The 21,323-nt window shown below is 43.2% G+C and overlaps 1 protein-coding gene across 8 annotated transcripts in view; it reads right to left on the bottom strand.

Moving 5' to 3' along the window:
• Positions 1–9,599: 9,599 nt before the first annotated feature.
• Positions 9,600–21,323, bottom strand: part of ULK3 (unc-51 like kinase 3) — a 71,309-nt gene continuing 59,585 nt past the window's right edge. For all 8 annotated transcript variants that reach the window (XR_013624083.1, XM_078781733.1, XM_078781739.1 and 5 more), the window contains exon 17: positions 9,600–10,935. Coding sequence is in view for 7 of the 8 variants with exons in the window: in XM_078781733.1 (XP_078637859.1) it covers positions 10,919–10,935 (17 nt within the window). In the remaining variant the exon portion in view is untranslated. The remainder of the gene's footprint in view (positions 10,936–21,323) is intronic.

The following is a 21,323-nucleotide window of genomic DNA, read 5'->3' as shown; positions in this document are numbered from 1 at the left end:
GGAAGTGTTTTGGACCCTGAAACTTTGTTAAAATAGAAAAAACCTTTTGACTCTTATTCCTACATTGGTAAACTGCAATAGGATTTCTTGGGGACTACGACAGTCATCTTAAAAGGTTGGGTATCTGTTACCTTGAATTAATATGACTGCACTGTGGTCACAACCTGCGACACAAAATGTACTTATTTTTCACCTCCTCTGTTCACTCAACTCCCTCTTTCTTGCTGAAAAAGGTATTATACGCTTCATCTCCAAGGGTCTTCACGGTTTGGTTCGATATCAATGACGAATCTGACGTGCAGCTCTGTCTGCTTTCAGGCAACTAGTTCACCGCATCAATAATGTCAGGGGTGTGTTCAGGTACCAAATATATTGTAGAGGGTTCGCCAAATGGTTTAAACAGTCAAGAAAAGCACTCCATTCAAAACCGTTAAGGAATGGCTGGCTTGGCAAGCGCTAGCTAACTGCTTGGTAACTGAACACGCCCCGGGTTTCTTGTCTTTCAGATTAGTGTTATTTCAGGCAATGAAAAAAAAAACATTACCTCACTGTAATCTGTCTGTCTTACATTCTGTAATCTGTCCCATCAACATTGTGACATCTGTCCCGTGTTTCCATGTGAATGAATAAGATTAGATAGAGCCGTGTCTGTCCCATGTTTCCATGTGAATGAATAAGATTAGATAGAGCCGTGTCTGTCCCATGTTTCCATGTGAATGAATAAGATTAGATAGAGCTGTGTCTGTCCCATGTTTCCATGTGAATGAATAAGATTAGATAGAGCCGTGTCTGTCCCATGTTTCCATGTGAATGAATAAGATTAGATAGAGCCGTGTCTGTCCCATGTTTCCATGTGAATGAATAAGATTAGATAGAGCTGTGTCTGTCCCATGTTTCCATGTGAATGAATAAGATTAGATAGAGCCGTGTCTGTCCCATGTTTCCATGTGAATGAATAAGATTAGATAGAGCTGTGTCTGTCCCATGTTTCCATGTGAATGAATAAGATTAGATAGAGCTGTGTCTGTCCCGTGTTTCCATGTGAATGAATAAGATTAGATGGAGCCGTGTCTGTCCCATGTTTCCATGTGAATGAATAAGATTAGATAGAGCTGTGTCTGTCCCGTGTTTCCATGTGAATGAATAAGATTAGATAGAGCCGTGTCTGTCCCATGTTTCCATGTGAATGAATAAGATTAGATAGAGCTGTGTCTGTCCCGTGTTTCCATGTGAATGAATAAGATTAGATAGAGCCGTGACTGTCCCGTGTTTCCATGTGAATGAATAAGATTACATAGAGCTGTGTCTGTCCCGTGTTTCCATGTGAATGAATGAGATTAGATAGAGCTGTGTCTGTCCCGTGTTTCCATGTAAATGAATAAGATTTCTGTTACGTGCTCCTCCCCAAACCCCGGTCACGGTGTACCTCCAAGCCACGAGAGGAGTCACGGCAGAAAGATGTGTTATTCTGTGTGTCAAAGATCAATGGTGAAATCACACCAATTGTTACCAACAAACAAGTATTGTATTAAGGTCACACAAGAATAACAGCACAAAAACAATAGTAATCAATTGTACAACCAATATATCATTCCTATGATGGTACCATCAGTTTCGTACAATATAACTCACTGTGCTCCAAGTGAACGAAAATAACATTCCCAATGTCTCTGTCCCGGCTTCAAGCCAAAGTCGATCCATGCTCCAGTGATCGTCAGAACGATATTGTATCGAGAACAGAATCCCGTTCAGTTGACAGTCACACTGCCAAAGATGGGCAAAGGTACCCTCAAGAGGCGACTGGGAAATCACACCTACGGGTATGGATGTTCAACGGCGCCCAATCGACGAACCGCAAATTCCCACTCAAAATCCACGTTATACACACACACCAGGTTAACGGCTGGATGCGTTGAAATGGTTGAAGCGAGGTGAAAAACCTGGAGCAATGCGAAATAAGGCGCGAGGCAAAATGGCCAATGGCCCGTTCTCGAGACGTAACGGCACTCCAATGATTCTCTTCGGAATCAACCGCAAAACCTGTCACGCAGGTTTATCTGTCACAGCGATAACAACTCTGTCGCAGGAATCCCTTTCCCAGGAAACCCAAACTTCACTTGTAACCCCCGTTCGCCAGCGTTTGCTCAAAACCTCAACGCAGCCCGGCTCCTTCTCCGACCTCACTCGCTCCGCCTCTTTTTCCTCCTCTTCTTCCTCTTCGTCCGGTTCCCGATCCGGTTTCTGGTTTCTTTTAAAAACACTAACTTTTAAAAAAAATTTTGAAAACAGTTATCTCCAATTCACTTAAACGATAACAATAATAGTACATGCAACCAAAAATGTTCACAGTGGATGAGAACCACAACAACGGAAGTGACGAATCCATAACAATTAGATAGAGCTGTATCTGTCCCGTGTTTCCATGTGAATGAATAAGATTAGATAGAGCTGTGTCTGTCCCGTGTTCCCATGTGAATGAATAAGATTAGATAGAGCTGTGTCTGTCCCGTGTTCCCATGTGAATGAATAAGATTAGATAGAGCTGTGTCTGACCCATGTTTCCATGTGAATGAATAAGATTAGATAGAGCCGTGTCTGTCCTATGTTTCCATGTGAATGAATAAGATTAGATAGAGCCGTGTCTGTCCCGTGGTTCCATGTGAATGAATAAGATTAGATAGAGCTGTGTCTGTCCCGTGTTTCCATGTGAATGAATAAGATTAGATAGAGCTGTGTCTGTCCCGTGTTTCCATGTGAATGAACGATTAGATAGAGCTGTGTCTGTCCCATGTTTCCATGTGAATGAATAAGATTAGATAGAGCTGTGTCTGTCCCGTGTTCCCATGTGAATGAATAAGATTAGATAGAGCCGTGTCTGTCCCATGTTTCCATGTGAATGAATAAGATTAGATAGAGCTGTGTCTGTCCCGTGTTTCCATGTGAATGAATAAGATTAGATAGAGCTGTGTCTGACCCATGTTTCCATGTGAATTAATAAGATTAGATAGAGCTGTGTCTGTCCCGTGTTCCCATGTGAATGAATAAGATTAAATAGAGCTGTGTCTGTCCCATTTTCCATACAACAACAACAACAACAACAACAACAACAACAACAACAACATGCATTTTAAAGGCCATTTTCCCTGCGAGAACGGGGGTTAGCCTTGCGGTCCCCATGACAATCTTCTCCATTTTGCCCTATTTTCTGCATCTCTCCTTGTTAACCCCCTTGCCCGCATTTCTTCTTCCACCATCTTTAGCCAAGTCTTTCTCGATCTTCCCCGTCCTCTACTTCCTTCTACATTCATTTCCATCACTCTTCTCAACCAGTCACTTTCATCCTTCCTCAACACATGACCAAACCATCTCAACCTGTTCCTCTTCACAGCATCAATCACAGGCTCTATTCCCATCATCTTTCGCAATTCATCATTTGTCTTCCTCTCTCTCAACGATACTCCGCACATCCATCGAACCATTCGCATTTCCACCCTTTCCAACCTTCGTTGACGCTCTACGTTCATTACCCATGTCTCGCTCCCATAAATCATAACACTTCTCACACATGCAGCATACACCTTTCCCTTCAGCTTCAACGACACTCCCCTCCTCATCAGCACGCCACTCAGTTCCCAAAACGTCTTCCATGCACAACTCACTCGGGCAACCGTTGCCGAGTCTGATCCACCTTCTCCATTCAGCATGTCTCCGAGGTAGCAAAATGTTTTCACACCTTCCAGCTTCACGCCGTCTCCAAGATCCAACTCAACATTTCCGCCATCTGCAGCTCCCTCTGTGCACACCTTACATTTGAATGTAGCTGCCACACTGGTTAATGACCCTCTCAGACCACTACATTTTTGATGAACCCACTCAGCGCACATTGTACATTGAATGGAGTTCACTCCGACACCCTTCCTGCACACAGCACAGGGCCACTTCCCAGTTCTTTCCACCTCACCACATGCTTTACCACTTGCCATCACCTTCGTCTTTCCGATATTCACCTTCAGACCTTTTGTCTCCATACATTCGTTCCACTTGTTCATCTTTTCCTTCAGTCCATCCATACTTTCCGCAATCAACACCAGATCATCTGCATTCAACAATTCCCACGGTAAACCCTCCTTTACGTTCTGAGCCAGCACCTCCATCACAGCTACAAATAGTAGTGGACTTAGTGCCGACCCCTGATGCACTCCCACCTTCACCTCAAATTCACCACTGTTCCCGTCCTTCGTCCTTACAGCTGTGTGCGCTCTTTTGTACATTGCCATCACTACTCTGATCAACCATTCCTCCACTCCTAACTTCCTCAATGCCCATGTCAATACTTTGCGTGGAACCCTATCGAATGCTTTCTCCAGATCAACAAATCCAAGACCTTTTGATAGAAAATTCCGACTTATTCATTCACATGGAAACAAGACCCATGTTTCCATGTGAATGAATAATATTATATAGAGCCTTGTCTGTCCCATGTTCCCATGTGAATGAATAATATTAGATAGAGCCGTGTCTGTCCCGTGTTCCCATGTGAATGAATAAGATTAGATAAAGCCATGTCTGTCCCGTGTTCCCATGTGAATGAATAAGATTAGATAGAGCTGTGTCTGTCCCGTGTTCCCATGTGAATGAATAAGATTAGATAGAGCCGTCTGTCCCGTGTTCCCATGTGAATGAATAAGATTAGATAGAGCTTTGTCTGACCCATGTTTCCAGGTGAATGAATAAGATTAGATAGAGCTGTGTCTGTCCCGTGTTCCCATGTGAATGAATAATATTAGATAGAGCCGTGTCTGTCCCGTGTTCCCATGTGAATGAATAAGATTAGATAGGACCGTGTCTGTCCCGTGTTTCCATGTGAATGAATAAGATTAGATAAAGCCATGTCTGTCCCGTGTTCCCATGTGAATGAATAAGATTAGATAGAGCTGTGTCTGTCCCGTGTTTCCATGTGAATGAATAAGATTAGATAGAGCTGTGTCTGTCCCGTGTTTCCATGTGAATGAATAAGATTAGATAAAGCCATGTCTGTCCCGTGTTCCCATGTGAATGAATAATATTATATAGAGCCTTGTCTGTCCCATGTTCCCATGTGAATGAATAATATTAGATATAGCCGTGTCTGTCCCGTGTTCCCATGTGAATGAATAAGATTAGATAAAGCCATGTCTGTCCCGTGTTCCCATGTGAATGAATAAGATTAGATAGAGCTTTGTCTGACCCATGTTTCCAGGTGAATGAATAAGATTAGATAGAGCTGTGTCTGTCCCGTGTTCCCATGTGAATGAATAATATTAGATAGAGCCGTGTCTGTCCCGTGTTCCCATGTGAATGAATAAGATTAGATAGGACCGTGTCTGTCCCGTGTTTCCATGTGAATGAATAAGATTAGATAAAGCCATGTCTGTCCCGTGTTCCCATGTAAATGAATAAGATTAGATAGAGCTGTGTCTGTCCCGTGTTTCCATGTGAATGAATAAGATTAGATAGAGCTGTGTCTGTCCCGTGTTTCCATGTGAATGAATAAGATTAGATAGAGCTGTGTCTGTCCCGTGTTTCCATGTGAATGAATAAGATTAGATAGAGCTGTGTCTGTCCCGTGTTTCCATGTGAATGAATAAGATTAGATAGAGCCGTCTGTCCCGTGTTCCCATGTGAATGAATAAGATTAGATAGAGCTTTGTCTGACCCATGTTTCCAGGTGAATGAATAAGATTAGATAGAGCTGTGTCTGTCCCGTGTTCCCATGTGAATGAATAATATTAGATAGAGCCGTGTCTGTCCCGTGTTCCCATGTGAATGAATAAGATTAGATAGGACCGTGTCTGTCCCGTGTTTCCATGTGAATGAATAAGATTAGATAAAGCCATGTCTGTCCCGTGTTCCCATGTGAATGAATAAGATTAGATAGAGCTGTGTCTGTCCCGTGTTCCCATGTGAATGAATAAGATTAGATAGAGCTGTGTCTGTCCCGTGTTTCCATGTGAATGAATAAGATTAGATAGAGCTGTGTCTGTCCCGTGTTCCCATGTGAATGAATAAGATTAGATAGAGCCGTCTGTCCCGTGTTCCCATGTGAATGAATAAGATTAGATAGAGCCGCGTCTGTCCCGTGTTCCCATGTGAATGAATAAGATTAGATAAAGCCATGTCTGTCCCGTGTTCCCATGTGAATGAATAAGATTAGATAGAGCTGTGTTTGTCCTGTGTTTCCATGTGAATGAATAAGATTAGATAGAGCTGTGTCTGTCCCGTGTTTCCATGTGAATGAATAAGATTAGATAGAGCTGTGTCTGTCCCGTGTTCCCATGTGAATGAATAAGATTAGATAGAGCCGTCTGTCCCGTGTTCCCATGTGAATGAATAAGATTAGATAGAGCCGTGTCTGTCCCGTGTTTCCAGGTGAATGAATAAGATTAGATATATCCGTGTCTGTCCCGTGTTCCCAGGTGAATGAATAAGATTAGATAGAGCCGTGTCTGTCCCGTGTTCCCATGTGAATGAATAAGATTAGATAGAGCTGTGTCAGTCCCGTGTTCCCAGGTGAATGAATAAGATTAGATATATCCGTGTCTGTCCCGTGTTCCCAGGTGAATGAATAAGATTAGATAGAGCCGTGTCTGTCCCGTGTTCCCATGTGAATGAATAAGATTAGATAGAACCGTGTCTGTCCCGTGTTCCCAGGTGAATGAAGATTAGATAGAGCCGTGTCTGTCCCGTGTTCCCAGGTGAATGAATAAGATTAGATAGAGCCGTGTCTGTCCCGTGTTCCCAGGTGAATGAATAAGATTAGATATATCCGTGTCTGTCCCGTGTTCCCAGGTGAATGAATAAGATTAGATAGAGCCGTGTCTGTCCCGTGTTCCCATGTGAATGAATAAGATTAGATAGAGCCGTGTCTGTCCCGTGTTCCCATGTGAATGAATAAGATTAGATAGAGCTTTGTCTGACCCATGTTTCCAGGTGAATGAATAAGATTAGATAGAGCTGTGTCTATCCCGTGTTCCCATGTGAATGAATAATATTAGATAGAGCCGTGTCTGTCCCGTGTTCCCATGTGAATGAATAAGATTAGATAGGACCGTATCTGTCCCGTGTTTCCATGTGAATGAATAAGATTAGATAAAGCCATGTCTGTCCCGTGTTCCCATGTGAATGAATAAGATTAGATAGAGCTGTGTCTGTCCCGTGTTTCCATGTGAATGAATAAGATTAGATAGAGCTGTGTCTGTCCCGTGTTTCCATGTGAATGAATAAGATTAGATAGAGCTGTGTCTGTCCCATGTTCCCATGTGAATGAATAAGATTAGATAGAGCCGTCTGTCCCGTGTTCCCAGGTGAATGAATAAGATTAGATAGAGCCGTGTCTGTCCCGTGTTCCCATGTGAATGAATAAGATTAGATAGAACCGTGTCTGTCCCGTGTTCCCAGGTGAATGAAGATTAGATAGAGCCGTGTCTGTCCCGTGTTCCCAGGTGAATGAATAAGATTAGATAGAGCCGTGTCTGTCCCGTGTTCCCAGGTGAATGAATAAGATTAGATATATCCGTGTCTGTCCCGTGTTCCCAGGTGAATGAATAAGATTAGATAGAGCCGTGTCTGTCCCGTGTTCCCATGTGAATGAATAAGATTAGATAGAGCTGTGTCTGTCCCGTGTTCCCAGGTGAATGAATAAGATTAGATATATCCGTGTCTGTCCCGTGTTCCCATGTGAATGAATAAGATTAGATAGAGCCGTGTCTGTCCCGTGTTCCCATGTGAATGAATAAGATTAGATAGAGCCGTGTTTGGCCTATACCGTTTTCCTTTTCATGGTTTGGTGGTGTTATCGTGGTATTTATTCCCTGGGATTTCTAGCTCCATAACTCAACTATGCCATTGACAGTGGAGCAGAAGACAAAAGTGGTGGCTCTGTGGTATTGGACTAAATCATATGTCGACACCCGCCGGAGGTTCTGTGGGGAATACGACCTCAGAACACGTGATGGACCCACAAATTGTGCCATTCAACGTATTGTGAAACATTTTGAGCATAAGGGTACAGGGCACAACAAGAGCAAGGGCAACGGTAGCAGACCAGCATGAGTAACCAAGAGCCAAGCAAACATCGATGCCATGCGGGATGCTGCAGTGGACGGTCCCAAGAAGTCCTTCCGCCGGTGCTCCCACGAGCTGTACGACGTCGCAAGCACCTGTACGATGAGGCCATTTTCGCCCATTATCGCCGTGTCTCTGATTAATTTTTCCTATTGCTGCAAACAACCATTTTCTTGATATTCTACTAAAGTTGAAATAGCCTAATCTTGATTGAATGACCCAACATGTTTTACCCAATATATATCAGGTTGAAATTGCTTTCTTTCAGTTTCCTCTTTCACATAAATTTTCCTTGGATTTATTTTCCACACCATCAAATTTTATTTCAGAGAATATATCAATGGTATAGCTTTGCTCAACAAACACATCACACATGTCAAGCGCCCAATGAACTTTGATATCCATTTCCCCCCCATGAGGAAAACAGCTGGGTCTGAGCAGAAGCTGAGCTGTCAGCACATCTGGCCCATTTTGCATTCACCAAAGTCCGCCAACGGCACAATGACAAACTGGCTACACAGGGGATAGAGAAATACACACCATGCTCATTAAACAGCACAAGGAGAGTCTTAGCCAGAGTACTGCAGCACCAAAAACAGAGTAAGCCTTCTTGCTCCTCCGTGTAACAGAGGCATTTAAACCATCACCAATGGTCAAACTTTATGAAATTGCATTCCACGGCATAAAGCACACTGCAGGTCATTCCTTTCTTCAAGCTTGTTCCACTCATATTTGCACCGACGGCCTCAGAGTTTATGATATGCAAGGGAATACTTATGAGGATCGTGCATTGGGTACTTATGGACCAGCAATGTCAGAAGTTAATGCGCTGAATTTATGAGTCCGAGAGCACGCAGAAGTTTACATTACATGTGTAAGGCTTAAAACCACAACTGAACCAAGTGGGAAATGGAAGCATGCCAAGTTAAATCCTAGTATGACCGACTATCTGCAAAATATACCACTGCAGGAATATCCTGACCTATGAATAAATCAAATGTACCATACGCTTGGCAGTGTCGGTGTTGCTGAAGCAGTTTCTCGGCAAAGTTTATCCTGGGTGGTTTGCTGTTTTTCCCGTTTGCACAAGGACAGTGAGTCAGGAGAGAAATTTGTAATTCGTTCAGGGTGCTGATAACTCTCTTCCTCTTCGTGAAAGACATGTGGGATCTTTAACATGCACAAATGACCAATGCGGGCAGACGGGACACCCAGCTTAACATCCATCCGAAGGACGGCACAAACAATGATGCCTTGCCCTGCCTCCGAAACACCAAGGTGACAGTTTATAGCTAGGTCGGGATTCAAGCCTAGGCTAGGCAGCTCAGAGGTGAATGTGAAAAACATCTAGGCCATCCTGCCGACCTTATAAATGAGACCAAGGGCCACGTGCTCTGACATTCTGCCCCTAATTTGCACTGCAATAAATAAATAAATAAATAAATACATATAAGCAACAGCGAAGATTTGATTTATACAAACAACAACAACTAGTCTCATGGTAATCACCTCAGTGTTTTATTTTATAATCATATATATACAAGATCAAAATGTAAAAAATTTCACCATTCCTCTCTTTTGCTTTTCACCATTCCTCTTCTTTTTCAACAACAAGCAAGAAGTGGAAAAAAAACCCAAATGTTTGAAAAACCTTTGGAATTTCACTGCAAAACAGCGATAGGATCAAGATCACGTCGAGCTGTAAAGGAAAATTGAGTTTCTGCCAACTTCATAATCTGAAAATTACCTCCCCGCGCTTGGGTCACAAGATGTATAAAGTCGATAGAGAAAAGACAAGCAACCAGCAGAAGATATTTCACCAAATACGGAATAATAGCAAATATTTCCCCCACCACACATGTACTCCGTGGAACGCTCAAGCATTCACGATTGTTTGTTTTTTTACACCAACGTAGAACTCAGCCCGGATTAGAAAATAATAAAATAATTAAGGGAGTAAACTAGAACAGGGGCATTGCTTTTAAACATAACTCACCTTTAATTGGCTAAAATAAAGTGCAGTTGAGTCAGAAAAAAAAACAATTCTTTTTTTCAAAAACCCAAAGGTAAAGAGAAGAAAAAAATAATAATCAAAAACAACCGCCGTGGGAAGCAAGGAGAAGCTGACGTTTCGGGCGTTAACCTTTCCTCGGAGCAAAAGATGGCCGGTTAGTATACCTCGATCAAAGTTCTCTTGATTTCACCGATTGTTCTACCCGTTCACCGATTGTTCTACCCGTCCACCGACAGATTGACATAAGCCTTCGACAGCAAGACAAGTTCTTCATTCCACAAATATGTTACGATACTTTACCAAAATGAAAAGACTGCAATAAGTTACTTGTCCTCTTTAATCTCCAAAAATTGTCTTTCAACCACTTTATCCATTGCACATACGCTGAGCGGATTATGCAATGCATATACGTACATGGACTCAAGAAAATGAAGATTCAAATTTGGTAAAACAACGGAGTTCAACCCTGTACTTGTTTTTAATCGGCAAGCTGGCATGTACACATTTTGGGGAGATTATCCGGATAGATATTTTTCAACGTTCCACCAACTCTAATACAGAGATGGTGTATTTTCACTCTAGCAAGTCAAAAGGTCCAAAGAAAGAGGAAAAAAAATGGAAAACAATACTTCCTGTATGTGGTAAGAGTTGAAAATTAAAGTTTTCTCACAGAGTAAATCCTTCAACACCGAAAGATTCAAGTGAAAATAAACATACCCGAAACAGTTTACTCAAGAACAATTAGCAGTGTCATCTGCAAATGTTTGATATCTGGAATCGATGAGGTCCATATTAAGGTCTTTACTGGATGCTGCATGCTGGAACAAAACAGTCACACAATCAACGGTGTCAATACTAAAACTTGCAATGAAACTGGACATTGTGATAAACAAAAAAACAAAAAAACAATTTATCATCAGTACGCAGTGGCTTTGGTAGGAGCAAGACAGGGAAAACAAAAACAGCAAATCATCAAAAGGTCAAAACCCCCAAAAAAAATTAGTTAATGGCAAATGCACGTTAGCCTGGGATTTCATTTAGAATTTAGCCTGGTAGTTAAGTAAGTAATTCGCTGAAACATGGCTGTGCTGCGCCGCTGAACCTTTGGGAAGGAATTTGGAACATGTTCAGCAGTGCCGGTGACAACGCGCCCTCCCTTTGCGAAGACACCCTGGGATCTTTAATGGCTACCAGCTATTGCTAGGACATGAGACATGGAGTTAGTGTCTAAAGGGATTAATATTCACCCTAGGGACGAAACACACACACACACACACACACACACACACACACACACACACACACACACACACACACACACACACACACACACACACACACACACACACACACACACACACACACACACACACCTCGCCCAGCCTGCGAAACACCAGGATGACAGTTTATAGCCAGGCCGAGATTGTAACCTTGGCTAGAAAGCTCAGATGCGAGTGTACATACCTCTGAGCTATCCTGCTATCTGAACAAAATGTTGAGATCAAGGAAACATTTTTCTTCCTGAAAATGAAGTTCGTAACTGATGGAATTTATGAACCAAAAGTTCACAAATATGTTTACTGGCATGGGAAACAAATCCAGTAACTTGGATTAATTTCCTATTGGCAGAGTACCCAACCCCTGGGTGGGTCGAGTTTGCACTTTACTTGCTGAAAAAAAAAAGTCTGTTTTGCAAAAAGACTAGAGAAGTTTGTGTGGTGTGCACTTAAAAGGTTCTTCATGGTCTAAAAGGTACGTTCCAATTGTAGGCTAGTTAGTGTCTAATGGGTCAAAAAGGTTTAATCTCTCAAGAATGTAAAAAGGGTTAAAAAAAAAAAAAAAAAAAAAAAAAAAGGTCCAGTGGTCAAGGGTCCAAGCTAGTGTAATCTATCTGAAGGGCGTAACGGGTCTAAATAGACTTAAGCGGTGTAAATTTCTATAGGTTCTAGTGGTCTAAAAGTTTTAAAAGGTCTAAAGGGTTTGAGATCTCGCAAGATCTTGGAGACGACGTCACGGATTTTCGAAGGTGCACACAGTCTCCACGTTTTCAAAGTGGTCATTGTTCACAATTGTATTTTGTCGAAACTGTATTTATCTTTCGTTGTGTGAACCTATAGTGTGCCCCTTGGAAGTTTCTCGGTGTTTATCTTTCATAAATTAATCGTTTCTGTTTGCCGCGCGTGTGCGGCCTTGCCTCAGGCTTCCCCCGTCGAAGTTTGTCCTTTCCTTCGCTGTTTTTGCTAGGTTTTTAGATTTTCCCTTCTCCCCCAAACTTCCCCCAATATCTACTCTTTGTCTAACGTTGTAACCCCCCCCCCCCCCCAAAAAACAACAACAACAAAAAAAAACTTATTTTCCTTTCTCCTCGTGTGCTTTTGTCCCATCGTGCGCCTCTGTCCACGTGCGCTGTCCCGCCCGCCCCCATTATCGCCTTGCCTTCCACCTTTTGCTCTGTTCAAGTGACTCGTGGTTGTCCCTCAAGGCCCTCTCCCCGTTGGTATCTTTGTGAATATAAGACTGTTCTTCACGGTTCTGTTTAAATATGTTTAAACTTTCCCCTGCAGTGTTTTATTCAGTGGTTTATTACAACACGCTGTTTTTCTTCCTATTTAAAAGGCTCCTTTCAATTTCCTCTTCAACTCATTCCACTTCAAAAAAAAATTCAATCTCTTATAATTCTTTCTCACGACATGCTCTAAATTCTCATTCATTCCACCCCTCCTCCATCGTTCTTCAACGGATCGCTAACTTGAAAATCACAATAAACCCAATTTGTTATAAATGTTCATCTTTCATTAATCATCCACTTTCTAAACTCCCCCCTTGCCCCTCCCCTCCAAATCTCCCCCCTTGCCCCTCCCCTCCAAATTACCTCAAATAGCTACACAGTTGACACCGCACGTGACAAAGCCGAATGCCTCAACTCTGTGTTTGCCTCAAAATGTTGTGTCCCAAACCCATCTCTCTCTGTTCCCACCTTTCCCAGTCGAACCCAACTGCTCCTGGACTATGTGTCCTTCTCTCCTAACAAGGTGGAGAAGTTTTTGTCAAACCTCGACTCTGATTCTGCAACTGGACCAGACGGCATCAGCCCACGGGTCCTAAAATCCTGCTCTGCCGCTCTAACTCGACCTCTCTCTGTTCTTTTCACCCTCTCTTTTGCTCAAGGTCATCTGCCAGCATCTTGGAAATCAGCAATCATTACCACTTTACACAAAAAGGTGCAAAAACAGATCCTTGCAACTACAGACCAATCAGCCTGCTTCCAATTATCAGCAAAGTCATGGAATCCATCATTGCTTCAGATATCAAATCCTTCCTCTTCTCCAATGGCTTGATCTCTGATCATCAATTTGGATTCAGACCAGGTCATTCTACTCTGGACATGTTGCTTCTGCTGTCTCAACAATGGATGGAGGTCCTCCATGCCAAACAGGAAATCAGAGCTGTCTCACTTGACATATCACGTGCCTTCGATACGGTCTGGCACCCCGCTCTGCTCACCAAACTCTCCTCCTATGGTATCCATGGAAATCTCCACTCATGGCTTGCAGACTTCCTATCTGGTCGTAGGCAACGTGTGGCCCTGAATGGATTTCTCTCATCTCCCCTTCCTGTTCTGGCTGGAGTTCCCCAAGGTAGTGTTCTGGGCCCTGTGCTATTTCTGGTCTTCATCAATGATCTCTCCGACTCTCTGGAAAATCCTCTATCTCTTTGCTGATGACTCCACCATCTGCCGCTCCATTCCTCATCCCTCAGATCCGCAGTCTGCAGCCTCCTCACTCTGCAGACATTGACAAAATCACAGACTGGTCAAACAAGTGGAACAAGTCTTTCAATCCTGACAAATCTCACACTCTTACTATGTCTCTCCGAAAAGACCGACTGGACAACCCTCCCATCTACTTTCTCAACAATCCTCTCCAAGAAGTTCTGCCGCTCAAGCTTTTGGGTCTCACTATCTGCCATGATCTTTCTTGGGAAACCACATTTCCAAGCTGGCCTCCAAAGCCAGTCGCCGACTGGGCATCCTCCATCGTGTGAAGTCCTTCCTTGACACACCTGAGCTCCTCACCACATACAAGGCTTTCATCCACAGCTCAATGGAATACTGTTCCCCCCTCTGGGCCGGTGCTCCTGCCTCACACCTAGCTCGGCTTCACGCTGTTGAAACCAAAGCTTTCAGAATCGTTGGAATCTCCTGCGATGAAGCTAACTCCGAGGGCCTTTCACTCACTCACCGCAGGCAGGTTGGTGGTCTTTCTGTCTTCTACCAACTCCTCTCCGGCCCTACCCCCCCCCCCCAGCTCCCTCTGTGCTCTGTCCCCCAATATTCCTTCAGGTCGCACAAGATCTGCCTGCAACCCTCTTATGGTTAAACTGCTAAAATCAAGAATCTCTGCTCACCTTCACTCTTTCATTCCCCTTTTCTCCCGCCTCTGGAACAAACTCCCCCACTCCCTTCAATCCCACTCCTCCCTCCAGGTCTTTAAAACAGCTGTTTACCACCATCTCTTATCTTCTCCCATCCAAAACCTTGATCTTTTCTACCCCCGCTAATTCACCCCAGATACATTTTTTTTGAAATTCCAACTTCTTTCCTGGAAGTCCTTGCAGTGTTCATATGTTTTATACCTCTCCCACCTCCCCCTAAGCACCCCCCCCCTCCCACATTTCTCCCGATGTCCCTGCTCTCAAATGTTGTGTTTGTGTCCTTCCCCCCCTCTCCCCATCTTGTCTACTGCTCCCCTTATTTTTGTGTTTTATGTGCCGGTTTGACTTTTTGTGTGATTAATGTTAGCTCTTTCACGAGCCTCAATCTTGTATTCCAAAAAAAAAAGGGAAAAAAAAGGGTGAAGGGATCGAATGGTAGGTATCTAATGGTGTCTAAAGGGTGCTAAAGGTAAAATGGGTCTTGAGGGTCTTTAACGTTTTTAGGGTTTTGGGGGGTCTTAAGGGACATGGAGGTCTTTAATGGTCTTAAGAGTCGTAAAGTGTCTTCAAAGGTCTCAGCAGTCTAAAGGGTGAAACGGTTTAAAAGGTACATTCCAATCCCAAGGCCGTGATGCTGACGACGCCCCCCCCCCCCCCCCCCAGAATTTCCATGTTTTAAACGTTTCCCAGTGTGTACCCTGGTCAGAATAGGTACACCGTATCCCTGCGTGTCGTAAGAGACGACTAAGAGGGTTGGCGTCAGGAAGGGCATCCGGCCATAAAAAACATTGCCTCAAAAAGAGAACCATGACAATTACAACTACATATTGGCAGGGTGCAGCCCGAAGTGGAGATCGGTTTCTGAGGTTTGGGACATGGAATGTAGGGACAATGACAGGGAGATCAGGAGAAGTGGTGGAAGTATTGGTCAGAAGAAGAGTGGACATATGTTGTGTGCAAGAGACGAGATGGAAGGGAAGTGGTGTGAGAATGGTGAAGGGTAGGCAGGGACAGAAATACAAGTTTGTGTGGCAAGGGTGCCCGGAGGGCGTGAATGGTGTTGGTGTCCTGTTTTCTGAGGAGTTTGTAGACAGTGTGGTGAGTGTGACTAGAGTGAGTGATAGGTTGATGATGGTGAAAATGATGATTGGAAAGCTCTTGGTGAACGTCATCTCGGGATATGCTCCGCAGGTTGGTCGAAGCAATGAAGAGAAGGACAAGTTCTGGTGTGCGATAGAGAAGCTGATGGAAAACGTGAAAGATGAGGAAGTTGTTGTGGTGGGAGGAGACCTGAATGGACATGTGGGAAGGAGTATGGATGGTTTTGAGGGAGTTCATGGGGGTTACGGATATGGTGTGAGAAATGGAGAAGGTGAAAGGATTTTGGAGTTTGCTAATGGAGCTGATTTGTTGATTTGTAATACTCAGTTCCAGAAAGAGGATAATAAGCTTGTTACATACACGTCAGGTGGGTCGACGACAACCGTTGACTACCTGATGGTGCGTAGGCGAGATAGGGGGCACCTCCGGGACACAAAGGTGATCCCGGGGGAGGAGGCTGTTTCACAGCACCACTTGGTTGTCTGCGACATAAAAATGAAAGGTGCGAGGAGAGCTCGGCGGGTGAAGTACCAACCAAGAATGAAGGTGTGGAGGTTGAAAGAGGTGACAGTAAGGGAGGCATTAAAAGAGAGGCTGAGTAGGGTAGAGGATGATGTGGTTGAGCTTGAAAGTGGTTGGATGTCAATGAAAGCTAGTCTGTTAGGAGCCGTTGGTGAGGTATGTGGATGGACAAAAGGACCACCGAGGCACTCGGAAACATGGTGGTGGGATGATGAAGTTGGAAAGAGGATTGACGAGAAGAGGAAGAAGTTCAAGGAGTGGCAGAAGGCGAAGGGTACGGGAGCAGAAACAGCAGAGCATGAAAGTTATAAGGCAGCCAGGAAGGCTGCAAAGAAAGAGGTAGCAAAGGCGCAGGAGGCATGGAGGAAAATGTTCGGAGAACGCTTGGATTCAGAAGAGGGTCAGAAAGCAGTATTCAGGATTGCAAAGCACATAGCGAAAGAAAGGTGTGACGTGATGGGGGTGAGTTGCTTGAAGGATGAAGTGGGACAAATCGTTGTCGACCCAGATGGAATTAAAGGAAGATGGAAAAGATATATGGAAATGCTGTTGAATACAGAGAATGAATGGGATGGCAACATAGAGAGTAACCCAGTTTTAGGACCGGCAGAGAAGATAACTGAGAAAGACGTTGAGGAAGCGATAACAGCAATGAAGAGTGGAAAAGCGGGAGGGCCGACGGGAGTTGTGGGAGATATGTTGAAGGCAGCAGGAAGTTGGGGTGTGAAGAGAATGACAGAGATCTGTAATCTGGTGGTGAAAGAAGGCCGCATTCCAGTGGCTTGGGAACTGAGTACCCTCGTCCCTCTATACAAGGGGAAAGGTGACCCTCTGGAGTGTGGCTCGTACCAAGCGATAAAGTTATTGGAGCATGGAATGAAGGTATTGGAAAGGGTGTTGGAGAGGAGGATAAGGAAGAAAGTGAAGATCGACGAAATGCAGTTTGGATTTATGCCAGGAAGAGGAACGACAGATGCGCTTTTCATTGTGAGGCAGTTGCAGGAGAAGTACATGGAGAAGAGGAGGAAGTTGTTTTTTGGGTTTGTTGATCTGGAGAAAGCATTCGATAGGGTTCCACGCAAAGTATTGACATGGGCATTGAGGAAGTTAGGAGTGGAGGAATGGTTGATCAGAGTAGTGATGGCAATGTACAAAAGAGCGCGCACAGCTGTAAGGACGAAGGACGGGAACAGTGGTGAGTTTGAGGTGAAGGTGGGAGTGCATCAGGGGTCGGTACTAAGTCCACTACTATTTGTAGCTGTGATGGAGGTGCTGGCTCAGAACGTAAAGGAGGGTTTACCGTGCGAGTTGTTGTCTGCAGATGATCTGGTGTTGATTGCGGAAAGTATGGATGGACTGAAGGAAAAGATGAACAAGTGGAAGGAATGTATGGAGACAAAAGGTCTGAAGGTGAATATCGGAAAGACGAAGGTGATGGCAAGTGGTAAAGCATGTGGTGAGGTGGAAAAAACTGGGAAGTGGCCGTGTGCTGTGTGCAGGAAGGGTGTCGGAGTGAACTCCATTTAATGTACAATGTGCGCTGAGTGGGTTCATCAAAAATGTAGTGGTCTGAGAGGGTCATTTACCAGTGTGGCAGCTACATTCAAATGTAAGGTGTGCACAGAGGGAACTGCAGATGGAGGAAATGTTGAGTTGGATCTTGGAGACGGCGTGAAGCTGGAAGGTGTGAAAACATTTTGCTACCTCGGAGACATGCTGAATGGAGAAGGTGGATCAGACTCGGCAACGGTTGCTCGAGTGAGATGTGCATGGAAGAAGTTTCGGGAACTGAGTGGCATGCTGATGAGGAGGAGAGTGTCGCTGAAGCTGAAGGGAAAGGTGTATGCTGCATGTGTGAGAAGTGTTACGATTTATGGGAGCGAGACATGGGTAATGAACGTAGAGCAGCAACGAAGGCTGGAAAGGGTGGAAATGCGAATGGTTCGATGGATGTGCGGAGTATCGTTGAGAGAGAGGAAGACAAATGATGAATTGCGAAAGATGATGGGAATATTGCCTGTGATTGATGCTGTGAAGAGGAACAGGCTGAGATGGTTTGGTCATGTGTTGAGGAAGGATGAAAGTGACTGGTTGAGAAGAGTGATGGAAATTGATGTAGAAGGAAGTAGAGGACGGGGAAGACCGAGAAAGACTTGGCTAAAGATGGTGGAAGAAGAAATGCGGGCAAGGGGGTTAACAAGGAGAGATGCAGAAAATAGGGCAAAATGGAGAAGATTGTCATGGGGACCGCAAGGCTAACCCCCGCTCTAGCAGGGAAAATGGCCTTAAAATGCATGTTGTTGTTGTTGTTGTTGTTGTTGTATTCCAATAGTACGTAATTAATAGACGCACGTGTAGTCAGGGTGCAACTGACGTTCAGACAGTATGTAATTGATAGACATATAGTCACATGGCTTCACGGACCGTGTTTTTTGTTTTTATACACATATATGAGATTAGACCGATTTATGGAAAAAGGAGCTTCTAGGCTTCTAGGTGCATTTTGCTTCTTCTAGGTGAAAATAAGCTTCTAGGTGCATTTTGGGGTAAAAGTTGTAAAGTTAAAGTAAAAGAGCTGCATGTATGTACATGATATATAAATGCTTGTTCAAAGAAATTGTCTAAAAACGGCAATTTGGTGGCCATTTTGTTTATGCTAATTAGGTCAAAAACTCAAAATTCGGCTTGGGAACCGGGTTAATCGAATTCAGCATACCCTAATTATGTTAAAAAGTGAGGTTCCCAACTTTTACCCAAAAATGCACCTAACATTCACATTTCTCAGAAATCCGTCTCGTCTATATTTCTTTAATCAAATTTTTTTTCTCATCGTCCCTCCTTTTTCTCTTTTATACAAGTTTACCATCCTATTTTATTCCTGTTACCTCTCTTATTTTGATGGCTACCATTTGCCCATTTACATTTATGCATTTAACAATGCATGCCAGCAGTGCTTTAGGAACCTGTATGATTTTGCATACAACTCACTTCTATTGGTGTTTGTCTATATGCGACTACTATAAGTGTATTTGTAGCTTTTTCGAAAATGAGAAAATGAATCGGTTTAAGAATCAGTAGAGATTGTTAAAAAAAGGAAAAACCTTGGAAAAAGTACAATGTAACTACTACAAACAAACTCCAATGGAAACCTGTGGAGAGATAAAGAAAAGCTGCAAAAAAAATTCGTTCCTGAGTCGTGATACAAATAACCCAGGTTAAAATCCCACAACATACATGTTTCTCCATTGTCTCCTGTGTCCTCGAAATTCATGTAACGTACACCAATGTATCTGCACCCCCTCCTCATCCCCCAAAGAGCAACAGACATAAACTTTAGCCAATATTCAGTTAAATAGCATTCATGCATTCGATGTCTGTTCAGCTTAAGTGAACATTTCTGAAAGAGGAATTCCCTTTGGCTCGCCGTGTACCACACGGCAATTTACCGAACATGGGGAATGCAATTCCAAATTTCCCATTGCATTGGTGTGCATTGCGTTCACTCGCTCGGCTTGCATCGATCCCCATGTTCACTTGCTTTATAGTTTCAGCTTTCACAATAGTGATTGCGCATGCCATTCCATCCTCACACACAAGATCAGGGTTTTCCTGAAAGCTTGGCGATTCCGTGATCCACAACCTGTGCAGTGTTTTGGGTTTAACGAGTGGATTTTCCAAGATTTTGATCATCATTATATTTGTGCATCATCATTTATAAGGAGGGCCTTTCAATCCAGCTAAATCCATCTGAATCTGTCTTCATCCATTTCAATTGAACACAGAAAGGCTTTTGCATTTCCACAATTTTACGGGAGAGCAAATATTTTTCAATTTGTGTTCAGAACCTCTCCATCACTGTAAACTGCAATAGGTGAATATCACATCAACATTCTCACCAATTATTACTCTCGCCTGATAGGGTATTGAATTTGATTCCGTTTGTTACTTGGCAGTTTTTTTCCTTTTTTTTGCAAGTACACTATGTTGATCACTCCGGTTTGTGTGTGTGTGTGTGTGTGTGTGTGTGTGTGTGTGTGTGTGTGTGTGTGTGTGTGTGTGTGTGTGTGTGTGTGTGTGTGTGTGTGTGTGTGTTACATGGCAAAGAAAAAAAATTTTTTTGCAAGTATGTTGCTCACTCCGGTTTGTGTGTTTGTGTGTGTGTGTGTGTGTGTTTGTTTGTTTGTCTGCCCGCTCACTTATACTTGCCTACAGGTCACAATTTTAAACCGATCTTCACGAAACTTTACCAAATTGTAGAGTTCGTGGTCCGACAAAATCCTATATATTTTTGGGGTCAAAAGGTCAAAAGGTTTTAAACTACCTTTTACCTTTTGACCTTTTGAACCAAAAAATATATAGGATTTTGTCGGACCACGAACTCTACCATTTGGTAAAGTTTCGTGAAGATCGGTTTAAAATTGTGATAGGCCAAAGGTCAACAACCATTTCATATTTCTAAAATCCTAAATTTTCATCCGATTGACTTGAAATTTGAATAGGATTTACATATCGGCGAACTGAATTCAACCACCAACTATTTTTGAGATCAACATAGGCCAAAAGGTCAACATAGGCCAAAGGTCAACCACTTTTTTTCAAATTTCTAAAATCCTCAATTTTCATCCAATTGACTTAAAATTTGAATAGGACATACATGTCGGCGAATTGAATTCAACCACCAACTATTTTTTGAGATCAGCACAGGCCAAAAGGTCAACATAGGCCAAAGGTCAACAACCATTTCAAATTTCTAAAATCCTCAATTTTCATCCGATTCACTTGAAATTTGAATGGGATTTACACATCAGCAAACTAAATTCAACCACCAACTATTTTTGGGACCACCAGAGGTCAAAGGTCAACAACAATTTCAAATTTCTAAAATCGTCAATTTTCATCCGATTGGCTTGAAATTTAAAAAGGATTTTCATATCACCTTACTGAAAGCAACCACCAACAATTTTTGAGGTGGACATAGGCCAAAAGGTAAACATAGGCCGAATTTCTAAAATTGTCAATTTGCATTGTAAAATTGTCAATTGCAGACGGTTTGTATATCAGGTCACTGAATTCAACCACTAATTATTTTTGAGGTTAAAAGGATGCCCCACTGAGTGCCATGCTACATTGTTCTGTTTTGCCAAGTGTC

This window comes from Myxine glutinosa, chromosome 7 (assembly GCF_964187855.1).
Source record: "Myxine glutinosa chromosome 7, kmMyxGlut1.1, whole genome shotgun sequence".
NCBI lineage: Eukaryota > Metazoa > Chordata > Myxini > Myxiniformes > Myxinidae > Myxine > Myxine glutinosa.
The sequence above is the reverse complement of the archived record's forward strand: the minus strand, read 5'-3'. Positions and strand labels throughout refer to the sequence as shown.